Genomic DNA, 14,360 nt, shown 5'->3' on the forward strand with positions numbered 1-14,360 from the left:
TGCTACTATAAAGCATTAGTTTGATGTATCCTGTTGTATACACTACTATAAAGCATTGGTTTGATGTCTCCTACTGTACACACTACTATAAAGTATTGGTTTGAATCTCCTACTGTATACGCTAGTATAAAGCATTAGTTTGATGTCTCCTACTATATACACTACTATACAGTATTTGTTTGGTGTCTCCTACTGTATACACTACTATAAAGCATCTGTTTGATGTCTCCTACTGTATACACTACTATAGAGCATCTGTTTGATGTTTCCTACTGTATACACTACTATAAAGCACTGGTTTGATGTCTCCTACTGTATACAATACTATAAAGTATTTGTTTGATGTTTCCTACTGTATACACTACTATAAAGCATCTGTTTGATGTCTCCCACTGTATACTCTGCTATAAAAAATTGGTTTGATCTCTCCTACTGTATACACTACTATAAAGCATCTGTTTGATGTCTCCTACTGTATACACTACTATAAAGCATCTGTTTGATGTCTCCTACTGTATACACTACTATAAAGCATCTGTTTGATGTCTCCTACTGTATACTCTGCTCTAAAGAATTGGTTTGATCTCTCCTACTGTATACACTACTATAAAGCATCTGTTTGATGTCTCCTACTGTATACACTACTATAAAGTATTTGTTTGATGTTTCCTATTGTATACACTACTATAAAGCATCTGTTTGATGTCTCCTACTGTATACACTACTATAAAGTATTGGTTTGATCTCTCCTACTGTATACACTACTATAAAGCATCTGTTTGATGTCTCCTACTGTACACACTACTATAAAGCATTGGTTTGATGTCTCCTACTGTACACACTACTATAAAGCATCTGTTTGATGTCTCCTACTGTACACACTACTATAAAGCATTGGTTTGATGTCTCCTACTGTACACACTACTATAAAGCATCTGTTTGATGTCTCCTACTGTATACACTACTATAAAGCATCTGTTTGATGTCTCCTACTGTATACTCTGCTCTAAAGAATTGGTTTGATCTCTCCTACTGTATACACTACTATAAAGCATCTGTTTGATGTCTCCTACTGTATACACTACTATAAAGTATTTGTTTGATGTTTCCTATTGTATACACTACTATAAAGCATCTGTTTGATGTCTCCTACTGTATACACTACTATAAAGTATTGGTTTGATCTCTCCTACTGTATACACTACTATAAAGCATCTGTTTGATGTCTCCTACTGTACACACTACTATAAAGCATTGGTTTGATGTCTCCTACTGTACACACTACTATAAAGCATCTGTTTGATGTCTCCTACTGTACACACTACTATAAAGCATTGGTTTGATGTCTCCTACTGTACACACTACTATAAAGCATCTGTTTGATGTCTCCTACTGTATACACTACTATAAAGTATTGGTTTGATGTCTCCTACTGTATACACTACTATAAAGTATTTGTTTGATGTTTCCTATTGTATACACTACTATAAAGCATCTGTTTGATGTCTCCTACTGTATACACTACTATAAAGTATTGGTTTGATCTCTCCTACTGTATACACTACTATAAAGCATCTGTTTGATGTCTCCTACTGTACACACTACTATAAAGCATTGGTTTGATGTCTCCTACTGTACACACTACTATAAAGCATCTGTTTGATGTCTCCTACTGTACACACTACTATAAAGCATTGGTTTGATGTCTCCTACTGTACACACTACTATAAAGCATCTGTTTGATGTCTCCTACTGTATACACTACTATAAAGTATTGGTTTGATGTCTCCTACTGTATACACTACTATAAAGCATTAGTTTGATGTATCCTGTTGTATACACTACTATAAAGCATTGGTTTGATGTCTCCTACTGTACACACTACTATAAAGTATTGGTTTGAATCTCCTACTGTATACGCTAGTATAAAGCATTAGTTTGATGTCTCCTACTATATACACTACTATACAGTATTTGTTTGGTGTCTCCTACTGTATACACTACTATAAAGCATCTGTTTGATGTCTCCTACTGTATACACTACTATAGAGCATCTGTTTGATGTTTCCTACTGTATACACTACTATAAAGCACTGGTTTGATGTCTCCTACTGTATACAATACTATAAAGTATTTGTTTGATGTTTCCTACTGTATACACTACTATAAAGCATCTGTTTGACGTCTCCCACTGAATACTCTGCTATAAAAAATTGGTTTGATCTCTCCTACTGTATACACTACTATAAAGCATCTGTTTGATGTCTCCTACTGTATACACTACTATAAAGCATTGGTTTGATGTCTCCTACTGTATACACTACTATAAAGCATCTGTTTGATGTCCTACTGTATATACTACTATAAAGCATCTGTTTGATGTCTCCTACTGTATACTCTGCTATAAAGAATTGGTTTGATCTCTCCTACTGTATACACTACTATAAAGCATCTGTTTGATGTATCCTACTGTATACACTGCTATAAAGAATTGGTTTGATCTCTCCTACTGTATATGCTACTATTAAACATTGGTTTGATGTATCCTACTGTATACGCTACTATAAAGCATCTGTTTGATGTATCCTACTGTATACACTGCTATAAAGCATTGGTTTGATGTATCCTACTGTATACGCTACTATTAAACATTGGTTTGATGTATCCTACTGTATACGCTACTATTAAACATTGGTTTGATGTATCCTACTGTATACGCTACTATAAAGCATTGGTTTGATATATCCTACTGTATACACTACTATAAAGCATTGGTTTGATGTATCCTACAGTATACCCTACTATTAAACATTGGTTTGATGTATCCTGTTTTATAGACTACTATAAAGCATTGGTTTGATATATCCTACTGTATACACTACTATAAGGCATTGGTTTGATGTATCCTACAGTATATGCTACTATTAAACATTGGTTTGATGTATCCTACAGTATACGCTACTATTAAACATTGGTTTGATGTATCCTACAGCATACGCTACTATTAAACATTGGTTTGATGTATCCTACTGTATACGCTACTATTAAACATTGGTTTGATGTCTCCTACTGTATACGCTACTATTAAACATTGGTTTGATGTATCCTACAGTATACGCTACTATTAAACATTGGTTTGATATATCCTACTGTATACGCTACTATTAAACATTGGTTTGATGTATCCTACAGTATACGCTACTATTAAACATTGGTTTGATGTCTCCTACTGTATACGCTACTTTAAAGCGCTGGCACATATAGCCTCAACTTATGAGGGTTTCTGGATAATCTTTTAACATGACACTATAGAAAAGAGTGGAAGGCTTGCGGTATCGTATACAGGGTAGCACAAAGCTGACACTATAGAGGAGTTGTGATATTAACTTAGAGTTAACCTATGCAGAGGAGGCGTTATAGTAGAGGATGACATTAATAAATGTCTGAGATTAACGTAGAGTTAACCTATGTAGAAGAGAGGTAATAGTAGAAGGTGACAATAATAGAGGTCTGAGATTAACATAGGGCAGGGGTCAGCAACCTGCGGCTCCGGAGCAGCATGCGGGTCTTTCATCCCTTCGCTGCGGTTCCCTTTGACTTCGGATTTTTTTTTCCTTTTTATTACCATATTCCCAGTACTTCATAAAATATAGACGTTTTATCACTAGATTTTGTGATATAATTTAAAAAATTGTAATCATTTTAATAAATTTACTAAAATCCAACATTTATCCAACATTGTCGCTTGTTATCCGTCATTACTTATGCACCAATCAAACCGTCAGTACACCAGTCGGCACGACACTTCTTGATTTTTTCACCCCGAGTAGGCAAACTATAGCGAATACTAAGGAAAGAAAATTAACAGAAGAAAATAGATTATTAAATCTTGCGTGGGCTGATTCATTTGATTTCATTGTTGGTGAGACTGGTTCACCAGTTTGCTTAATTAAATGAGAGATTTGCAAACAAAAAGTCAAATGTTGCAAGACACTTCTAAAATAAACACGCAGCCTACTAAATATCCAGAGAGAGATTGTGCAATTTTTGAAGAAGTTGCAATTTTTCTTGAAAGTAACATTATAAACAACGTAATATTTTCTTGTTACGATCAAGTTATTACTAACTATTTTATTGTTCTTTGCAAAAGGAAAAAATCTTTTTCAGCAGTCAATCAATATACATGCCACACCTTTTCGTTTTATGTTGTAAACATGGTATAAAAGTATTAAAAGCTATACACAAACGTTACGTGTAGTATTTATGTATTTTTTAATTCAAAATATCAAAGGGGGTTGGTGGCTCCCACTGCGTGGCTCGTTGAAAGGAAAAGGTTGCAGACCCCTGACATAGAGTTAATCTATGTAGAGGAGAGGTAATAGTAGAAGGTGACATTAATAGAGGCCTGAGATTAACATAGAGTTAACCTCTGTAGAGGAGTGGTAATAGTAGAGGGTGACAATAATAGAGGTCTGATATTAACATAGAGTTAATGCTATGTAGAAAGGTGAGGGTAATAACAGTGTCACAGTGGTAGAAGGCAAACTTTTAGGCAAGGTTTTTATCAGAGACATTTTCACTAGGTTCACCCAGAACCTGCAAGAGGAAGTCCTTGATATGGAGTTTCAACAGTATGCGAAAGGACAGAAGACCATTTCTGAAGAAGACTTCGCTCGTGTCTTGCTCCGATACACCAACTTATCCGATGCATCTATTGACGAGTATTTGATGAGGGTAACAGACAGGATTGTCGAAGCAAAGGTAGGTTTATGATTGGATAAAGGTCTCTTATTGTTGCAGTCGGTTGTGCCGACAATGACCGACTTTATCACTTTAGTTTTGGCTTCATCACTGACTTCCATGCGGTTATATGTTTTCCACCTTCTCTTGCCATCCATTTGTGTCTAGTTCTTTTTGTTTGACTAAAGGCAACACAGAGTACACATCTGTTTGTGTCTAGTTCTCTCCGTTTGACTAAAGGCGACACAGAGCAAACATCTGTTTGTGTCTAGTTCTCTCCGTTTGAGTAAAAGCAACACAGAGTAAACATCTGTTTGTGTCTAGTTCTCTCCGTTTGAATAAAGGCAACACAGAGTACACATCTGTTTGTGTCTAGTTCTCTTCATTTGACTAAAGGCAACACAGAGTAAACATCTGTTTGTGTCTAGTTCTCTCCGTTTGACCTAAGGCAACACAGAGTAAATATCTGTTTGTGTCTAGTTCTCTCCGTTTGACTTAAGGCAACACAGAGTAATTATCTGTTTGTGTCTAGTTCTCTCCGTTTGACCTAAGGCAACACAGAGTAAATATCTGTTTGTGTCTAGTTCTCTCCATTTGACTTAAGGCAACACAGAGTAATTATCTGTTTGTGTCTAGTTCTTTCCGTTTGACTCAAGGCAACACAGAGTAAAACCGAACATTAGCTTAATCTTCATTCAATTTTAACAAGATTTACTGATGCTTAGCGCTGAGTTGGCTGCCCATAACAGTTCCTGCTCCTGAACACATACATGTATATTCATATTGTGCCTGACAACTGCGTGTATTTTCATCACTCATGTTGGGTTATTAGTAGAAGAGTGGGGTGGATCTACAATACTTGATATAGGTAAGTTCTAGAGTTGTTCTCCATTTGTGCAAGGAAGCTTTCAAGGACTAATTCTTGGATAAGAGACTCAATATAAAAAAACACATTTGAATGGTCAAATCTTTGAAGTTTTGCAAGTTTGATGCTTCGAAGGAACAAATTTTGAAGCATAGTAACAAGTTGAATTGTGAAAAGACTTGAGCCAAGACATGATATAGACATGTCAGGGTTATTGTCATGCAGACAGGAGATATACAGATCTGCACACAAAGATGATATAGACATATCAGGGCTATTGTCATGCAGACAGGAGATACAGATCTGCACACAAAGATGATATAGACATGTCAGAGTTATTGTCATGCAGACAGGAGATATACAGATCTGCACACGAAGATAATATAGACATATCAGAGTTATTGTCATGCAGACAGGAGATATACAGATCTGCACACAAAGATGATATAGACATGTCAGGGTTATTGTCATGCAGACAGGAGATATACAGATCTGCACACAAAGATGTTATAGACATGTCAGGATTATTGTCATGCAGACAGGAGATATACAGATCTGCACACGAAGATGATATAGACATATCAGAGTTATTGTCATGCAGATAGGAGATATACAGATCTGCACACAAAGGTGATATAGACATGTCAGGGTTATTGTCATGCAGACAGGAGATATACAGATCTGCACACAAAGATGATATAGACATGTCAGGGTTATTGTCATGCAGACAGGAGATATACAGATCTGCACACAAAGATGATATAGACATGTCAGGGGTTATTGTCATGCAGACAGGAGATATACAGATCTGCACACAAAGATGATATAGACATGTCAGGTTTTATTGTCAAGCAGACAGGAGATATACAGATCTGCACACAAAGGTGATAAATTATCTTGCTTTCCTCAAGCCAAGATGATATCTCAACTGTGTTTATTAAAGGTTATAATAAAACATTTGTTTCCACAATCTTTACAGAAACCTATATTAACCTTTATTATATTCAAAATATAGATGGCATAATTTGTGATAAATATTGATTCAATTTATTATAAATATTCTGTCATATTGTTAAAAATACTGGAATGTAAGATTATTTGATCCCCATTCAAGGTAGAAAACCTTTATACGAATTTTGAAAATTACATCAACTAATATTTGATGCCCTTCTCCTTGTTAGTGCTGCCCTTGTTCTTGTTAGTGATGCCCTTCTCCTTGTTAGTGCCGCCCTTGTCCTTGTTACTGCTGCTTTTGTCCTTGTTATTGTTGCACCTGTTCCTGTAAGTGCCAGCGATTTTTGTTGACGCTCTTGTTTTTTGTGCTGTCTGTCGCTGGCAGTGCTGTCTGTCGCTGGCAGTGCTGCCTGTTGTTGGCAGTACTGCCTGTTGTTGGCAGTGCTGTCTGTCGCTCGCAGTGCTGTCTGTTGCTGTTAGGTTTTGGATATCTTTTAGAATCAGCTATGCAAATATTGCTGATTATTCTTACAAAGATTCAACCATGATGCTGAAATAGACTTGTATTATAACTCAGGTACCCTATGTGTTGAATATATTTATTTACGCTCTTACTACTCGGTGTCACTCTATGACTTGACACTGTTCTTATGTAGGTTAAGTCAAAGGTATGGCTAATGTTGTGTCAACGGTGGGCTGAAACGGTGGGTTTCACATGATAAATGTTTTTGCAAAACCGAAAAAGAGGTATGATTGGCGAATTTTTGAAAGTTTCTGTTCTTTCATTCCGATATAAACCAGTTTGAGACTCGCTTTTTAATTCTAACCTTTTCGCCATTCAACTATGCATGTTTAAAACTTTACAGCTGCTTATGCGAAACTTGATAGAAGAGTATTTAGCAAAAGTTAACCCATGGTAATGTTTCTATTTCATGTAGAAGTGACCTGTATTACATGTGTTGTTGGTTATATAAAAGTTGAGTCAATATGATGGAAACAGAATTTCAAATTGAGTAATGAACTTTGCTGATTTTCTTTAGCAATGTCTCTTTTTTCTGTTTGAAAAGAAATTATCAACAATAAAGTATATATATATATATATATACATAATTAGTGTTTGTCAGTGATCACGCTTCTATTTTTCATCAAAAATCGCTTTACAAGGAGACGTCACTCCTATCACCCCTTTTTCAAGTATACTCTACAACTCTGTGTCTATATTTTGTGTGAGGACTAGAATTGTATGATGCAGGTTTGGGTGATAGGCAGGTACGGGTGATAGGCGGGTACGGGTGACAGGCAGGTAGGGGTGACAGGCAGGTACGCGTGATAGGCAGGTACGCGTGATAGGCAGGTGCGCGTGATAGGTGGATACGGGTGATAAGTAGGTACGGGTGATAGGCAGGTACGGATGACAGGCAGGTACGGGTTACAGGCAGGTACGGGTGACATGCAGGTACGGGTGACCAGCAGGTACTGATGATAGGCAGGTACAGGTGACAGGCAGGTACGGTGATAGGCAGGTACGGGTGACAGGCAGGTACGGGTGACAGGCAGGTATGCGTGATAGGTAGGTACGGGTGATAGGCAGGTACGGATGACAGGCGGGTGCGGGTTACAGGCAGGTACGGGTGACAGGCAGGTACGGGTGACCGGCAGGTACTGGTGATAGGTAGGTACGGGTGATAGGCAGGTACTGGTGACCGGCAGGTACGGGTGATAGGTAGGTACGGGTGATAGGCAGGTACTGGTGACCGGCAGGTACTGGTGATAGGCAGCTTTATCTCTCTCTCTTTCTTTTGTTTTCAGCCCTTTTAGCGCCCTGGCCAGTCCAAGGCTCTCACCCTCTGATTTCGTTACACTAACATTAGCTAGTTGTATGTTCACTAACTGTCACCTAATGTATGAAGTAATGTATGAATGTCATAGTGTACTCACTATAGTTTGCAGAGTGCATATACTGACTGTCTAATAATAATTTTTCAACTTTCTGATCATACATACTAGCTTGAATTCTGCATGGCTGTGTCTGTTTTACTGTCTTGCGTAACTTAACACATATCTTTGTTTTCATTTGTGACATTTTTGGTTTGTGAGTTGTTTGCTTTTTGTTAAGTAGGAAATAACTCCAAATATTCAATATTTTGTAATTAATATTTCGTAATTTAATACAAATGATAATTTTTATTTTTTTAAGATTTGCAAACAATTGGGTTTGTGGATAGCTTGTAATGATATGTTGGATTTGTGGATAGCTTGTAATGATATGTTGGGTTTGTGGATAGCTTGTAATTATATGTTGGGAGTTGTGGATAGCTTGTAATAATATGTTGGATTTGTGGATAGCTTGTAATGATATGTTGGGTTTTGTGAATAGCTTGTGATGATATGTTGGATTTGTGGATAGCTTGTAATGATATGTTGGGTTTGTGGCTAGCTTGTAATGATATGTTGGATTTGTGGCTAGCTTGTAATTATATGTTGGATTTGTGGATAGCTTGTGATGATATGTTGGGTTTGTGGATAGCTTGTGATGATATGTTGGATTTGTGGATAGCTTGTAATGATATGTTGGATTTGTGGCTAGCTTGTAATGATATGTTGGATTTGTGGATAGCTTGTGATGATATGTTGGGCTTGTGGATAGCTTGTGATGATATGTTGGATTTGTGGATAGCTTGTAATGATATGTTGGATTTGTGGATAGCTTGTAATGATATGTTGGATTTGTGGATAGCTTGTAATGATATGTTGGGTTTGTGGCTAGCTTGTAATGATATGTTGGATTTGTGGATAGCTTGTAATGATATGTTGGATTTGTGGATAGCTTGTGATGATATGTTGGGTTTTGTGGATAGCTTGTAATGATATGTTGGGTTTGTGGTTAGCTTGTAATGATATGTTAGGTTTGTGGCTAGCTTGTGATGATATGTTGGGTTTGTGGATAGCTTGTGATGATATGTTGGGTGATATGTTATATCGCTTGGGTTCTGGCTCACTAAATTTTTAGTAAGCCTAAATGTGTGCTTACTTAAGGCAAAATTTTGCTCAGAATTTTCTTTATATCTCAAATTTATCATATGTTGAGATACTCGTTTGTTGAGGTATGACTGTTTATGAAAAACAATTTGTCTCATCTTTTTACATGTATGTAATATAACTCACCTACAATCAGTTAAACCGATTGCTACTCTTTGTCTCTTAGGGTATCGACTTTGACGACTTCAAGAAGTTCTTCCTTTTCCTCAACCATATGGATGATTTCACTCTCATGATGCGACTCTACAACCTCACTGATCAGCCGATCTCTAAAGGTTCTACTTTTATATTTATTTATTTTTCTGCTTTTCTGCTAAGTTGGATAGCGTTTGTTGCGTGATTGTTTAAAAATTTATAATGTTTATTAGTGTTCAGTTGGCTTTCTTGCAATTGCAGAAGAATTTAGGAGAGCGGTGTCAATTTGTGGTGGCGTAGACATGTCTGCTTTTGTTGTTGATGCTGTTTACACAATATTCGACGTCGATGGAGATGGCCATCTCTCTACTGAAGAGTTTGTATCCATCATGAAAAGTCGCCTCAAACGAGGGCTTAAGGTAAGCGAATCCATGAGATGGACAACTATAGAATGTTACAGACAATTATAGGCTGTTACAGATAACTATAGACTATTACAGACAACTATAGACTGTTACAGACAACTATAGATTGTTACAGACAACTATAGACTGTTACAGACAGTTATAGACTGGTACAGATTATTATAAGCTGTTTCCTACGACTGTTACAGATTATTATATACTGTTACATATGGCTATAGATTGATACAGACTGTTGTAAACTTGTATGATTCTATGTACTTGTGTTCTAAACACTGTAGCATAAACTGTTATCGATTGTAAAATTGTATCCTGTACACTATGTTTTTCTGTTTTATTTATACTTTTTTCATCTCTTTTAATTTTAATAAAATATAGCAATGTTTCTAGAAGTTTTTGATATTTTATCTCAGATAGTGCTGCCAAGAGTGGCGTGAGTAGTGAGTAGTGAGGTCTGATCAGTCGGGTTATATGTGGATCAGCGGATACATGTAGCCGATTATTTGGATATATGGAGACTGATTCAGTGCATGCAGTAGTGAGGTCTGATCAGTCGGGTTATATGTGGATCAGCGGATACATGTAGCCGATTATTTGGATATATGGAGACTGATTCAGTGCATGCAGTAGTGAGGTCTGATCAGTCGGGTTATATGTGGATCAGCGGATACATGTAGCAGATTATTTGGATATACGGAGACTGATTCAGTGCATGCAGTAGTGAGGTCTGATCAGTCAGGTTATATGTGGATCAGCGGATACATGTAGCCGATTATTTGGATATACGGAGACTGATTCAGTGCATGCAGTAGTGAGGTCTGATCAGTCGGGTTATATGTGGATCAGCGGATACATGTAGCCAATTATTTGGATATACGGAGACTGATTCAGTGCATGCAGTAGTGAGGTCTGATCAGTCGGGTTATATGTGGATCAGCGGATACATGTAGCCGATTATTTGCATATATGGAGACTGATTCAGTGCATGCAGTAGTGAGGTCTGATCAGTCGGGTTATATGTGGATCAGCGGATACATGTAGCCGATTATTTGGATATACGGAGACTGATTCAGTGCATGCAGTAGTGAGGTCTGATCAGTCGGGTTATATGTGGATCAGCGGATACATGTAGCCAATTATTTGCATGTATGGAGACTGATTCAGTGCATGCAGTAGTGAGGTCTGATCAGTCGGGTTATATGTGGATCAGCGGATACATGTAGCCGATTATTTGGATATACGGAGACTGATCCAGTGCATGCAGTAGTGAGGTCTGATCAGTCGGGTTATATGTGGATCAGCGGATACATGTAGCCGATTATTTGGATATACGGAGACTGATTCAGTGCATGCAGTAGTGAGGTCTGATCAGTCGGGTTATATGTGGATCAGCGGATACATGTAGCCAATTATTTGGATATACGGAGACTGATTCAGTGCATGCAGTAGTGAGGTCTGATCAGTCAGGTTATATGTGGATCAGCGGATACATGTAGCCGATTATTTGGATATACGGAGACTGATTCAGTGCATGCAGTAGTGAGGTCTGATCAGTCGGGTTATATGTGGATCAGCGGATACATGTAGCCAATTATTTGGATATACGGAGACTGATTCAGTGCATGCAGTAGTGAGGTCTGATCAGTCGGGTTATATGTGGATCAGCGGATACATGTAGCCGATTATTTGCATATATGGAGACTGATTCAGTGCATGCAGTAGTGAGGTCTGATCAGTCTGGTTATATGTGGATCAGCGGATACATGTAGCCGATTATTTGGATATACGGAGACTGATTCAGTGCATGCAGTAGTGAGGTCTGATCAGTCGGGTTATATGTGGATCAGCGGATACATGTAGCAGATTATTTGGATATACGGAGACTGATTCAGTGCATGCAGTAGTGAGGTCTGATCAGTCGGGTTATATGTGGATCAGCGGATACATGTAGCCGATTATTTGGATATACGGAGACTGATCCAGTGCATGCAGTAGTGAGGTCTGATCAGTCGGGTTATATGTGGATCAGCGGATACATGTAGCCGATTATTTGCATGTATGGAGACTGATTCAGTGCATGCAGTAGTGAGGTCTGATCAGTCGGGTTATTTGTGGATCAGCGGATACATGTAGCAGATTATTTGCATGTATGGAGACTGATTCAGTGCATGCAGTAGTGAGGTCTGATCAGTCGGGTTATATGTGGATCAGCGGATACATGTAGCCGATTATTTGCATGTATGGAGACTGATTCAGTGCATGCAGTAGTGAGGTCTGATCAGTCGGGTTATATGTGGATCAGCGGATACATGTAGCAGATTATTTGGATGTATGGAGACTGATCCAGTGCATGCAGTAGTGAGGTCTGATCAGTCGGGTTATATGTGGATCAGCGAATACATGTAGCCGATTATTTGCATGTATGGAGACTGATTCAGTGCATGCAGTAGTGAGGTCTGATCAGTCGGGTTATATGTGGATCAGCGGATACATGTAGCCAATTATTTGGATATACGGAGACTGATTCAGTGCATGCAGTAGTGAGGTCTGATCAGTCAGGTTATATGTGGATCAGCGGATACATGTAGCCGATTATTTGGATATACGGAGACTGATTCAGTGCATGCAGTAGTGAGGTCTGATCAGTCGGGTTATATGTGGATCAGCGGATACATGTAGCCGATTATTTGGATATATGGAGACTGATTCAGTGCATGCAGTAGTGAGGTCTGATCAGTCAGGTTATATGTGGATCAGCGGATACATGTAGCCGATTATTTGGATATACGGAGACTGATTCAGTGCATGCAGTAGTGAGGTCTGATCAGTCAGGTTATATGTGGATCAGCGGATACATGTAGCCGATTATTTGGATATACGGAGACTGATTCAGTGCATGCAGTAGTGAGGTCTGATCAGTCGGGTTATATGTGGATCAGCGGATACATGTAGCCGATTATTTGGATATATGGAGACTGATTCAGTGCATGCAGTAGTGAGGTCTGATCAGTCAGGTTATATGTGGATCAGCGGATACATGTAGCCGATTATTTGGATATACGGAGACTGATTCAGTGCATGCAGTAGTGAGGTCTGATCAGTCGGGTTATATGTGGATCAGCGGATACATGTAGCCGATTATTTGGATATATGGAGACTGATCCCATTGCAGTATTACTTTTTATCAGGAAATGAGAAGTTGTCCATTCCCTCTTAAAAAATTAAACTGGACTAATTCTTATTGTTCTCTCTTTTTTGAACAGCTCAAGTGGCACATTAGTGACATATGAGCTGCTGTCCTAAATAAAATCGTTTAAATGTCTTGTCTGCAAACTCTATAAAAGTGTATGTCTTCTTTCAAATTACTCTCAATTGTTAGTCCGGTGTACTAACAGCATAACAAGTGAGTGACGCCTCACACTAAGGTCTAGCCCGTTAGAATTACTTCAACACTTGATGCTCTTATTGGATAATTGATGATCGCCTGAAATAGGTTTGTATCCTTATTCTTGCTATTTGCAGAGCCATCTGGTGAAGGAAGAGCACGGTTGGCCAAAACTGAAGAAGTGCATACGGCATGAGATGAGAGTCAAGCGTGGTGGAATGTGAACCATATTTATAATCTATTATGAGTGTCTGACGTCCGTGAGACCCCCTGATTACTTGTTAGATTTACCCTAGTAATTTTCTATTGTAACTGTCACCCTGAACTCGTTAACTTACGATCGCTGATATTAATTTATGTGGAAAAATAAATATTGTTTTTTATAGCGTTAAACTTGCAGATAATTTCACTTTTTCATTCACCACTTGTGCCCTACCATCATATTGGTTTGAAGGCTATTCTTGCTATTTTATTAAGTACATATCTCCACAGTTATGTGAAATTCTTTCATTCATTCATCAGCTGGACTCTAAACTGCTTTCATAATAAAATTTAGGGATTAGTGTAAATGTTGGGAGAACCCTACACAACCGCCTCGGTAGCGAACAATTTTTTTCCTGCTTTGTTCAATATGAAGTATACTCATGCAGAGGATAGTGCTGAACTGAAGGAATTAGGCAATGCACTACAAGCTGCTTCCAACTCCACCAGGCTATGAGCCACATCTAGCATGAGTGTTATAGAAATGTGAACATTGTGAGAAGGAAGTTACAATGAACAAGTGCTCAAAAATATACAAATTTTCGCGAGCTAATAACCA

At 38.1% G+C, this 14,360-nt stretch overlaps 1 protein-coding gene across 1 annotated transcript in view; it reads left to right on the plus strand.

Annotated features, from left to right (window-relative positions):
• LOC137405723 (calcium uptake protein 3, mitochondrial-like) overlaps positions 1-14,109 on the plus strand; it is a 112,923-nt gene extending 98,814 nt beyond the window's left edge. The window contains exons 9-12 of the mRNA XM_068092088.1: positions 4,584-4,761; positions 9,765-9,873; positions 9,995-10,152; positions 13,678-14,109. Of these exons, the coding sequence (XP_067948189.1) occupies positions 4,584-4,761; positions 9,765-9,873; positions 9,995-10,152; positions 13,678-13,764 (532 nt within the window). The 3' untranslated portion in view covers positions 13,765-14,109. The remainder of the gene's footprint in view (positions 1-4,583; positions 4,762-9,764; positions 9,874-9,994; positions 10,153-13,677) is intronic.
• Positions 14,110-14,360: the final 251 nt, after the last annotated feature.

This window comes from Watersipora subatra, chromosome 10 (genome assembly GCF_963576615.1).
Source record: "Watersipora subatra chromosome 10, tzWatSuba1.1, whole genome shotgun sequence".
NCBI lineage: Eukaryota > Metazoa > Bryozoa > Gymnolaemata > Cheilostomatida > Watersiporidae > Watersipora > Watersipora subatra.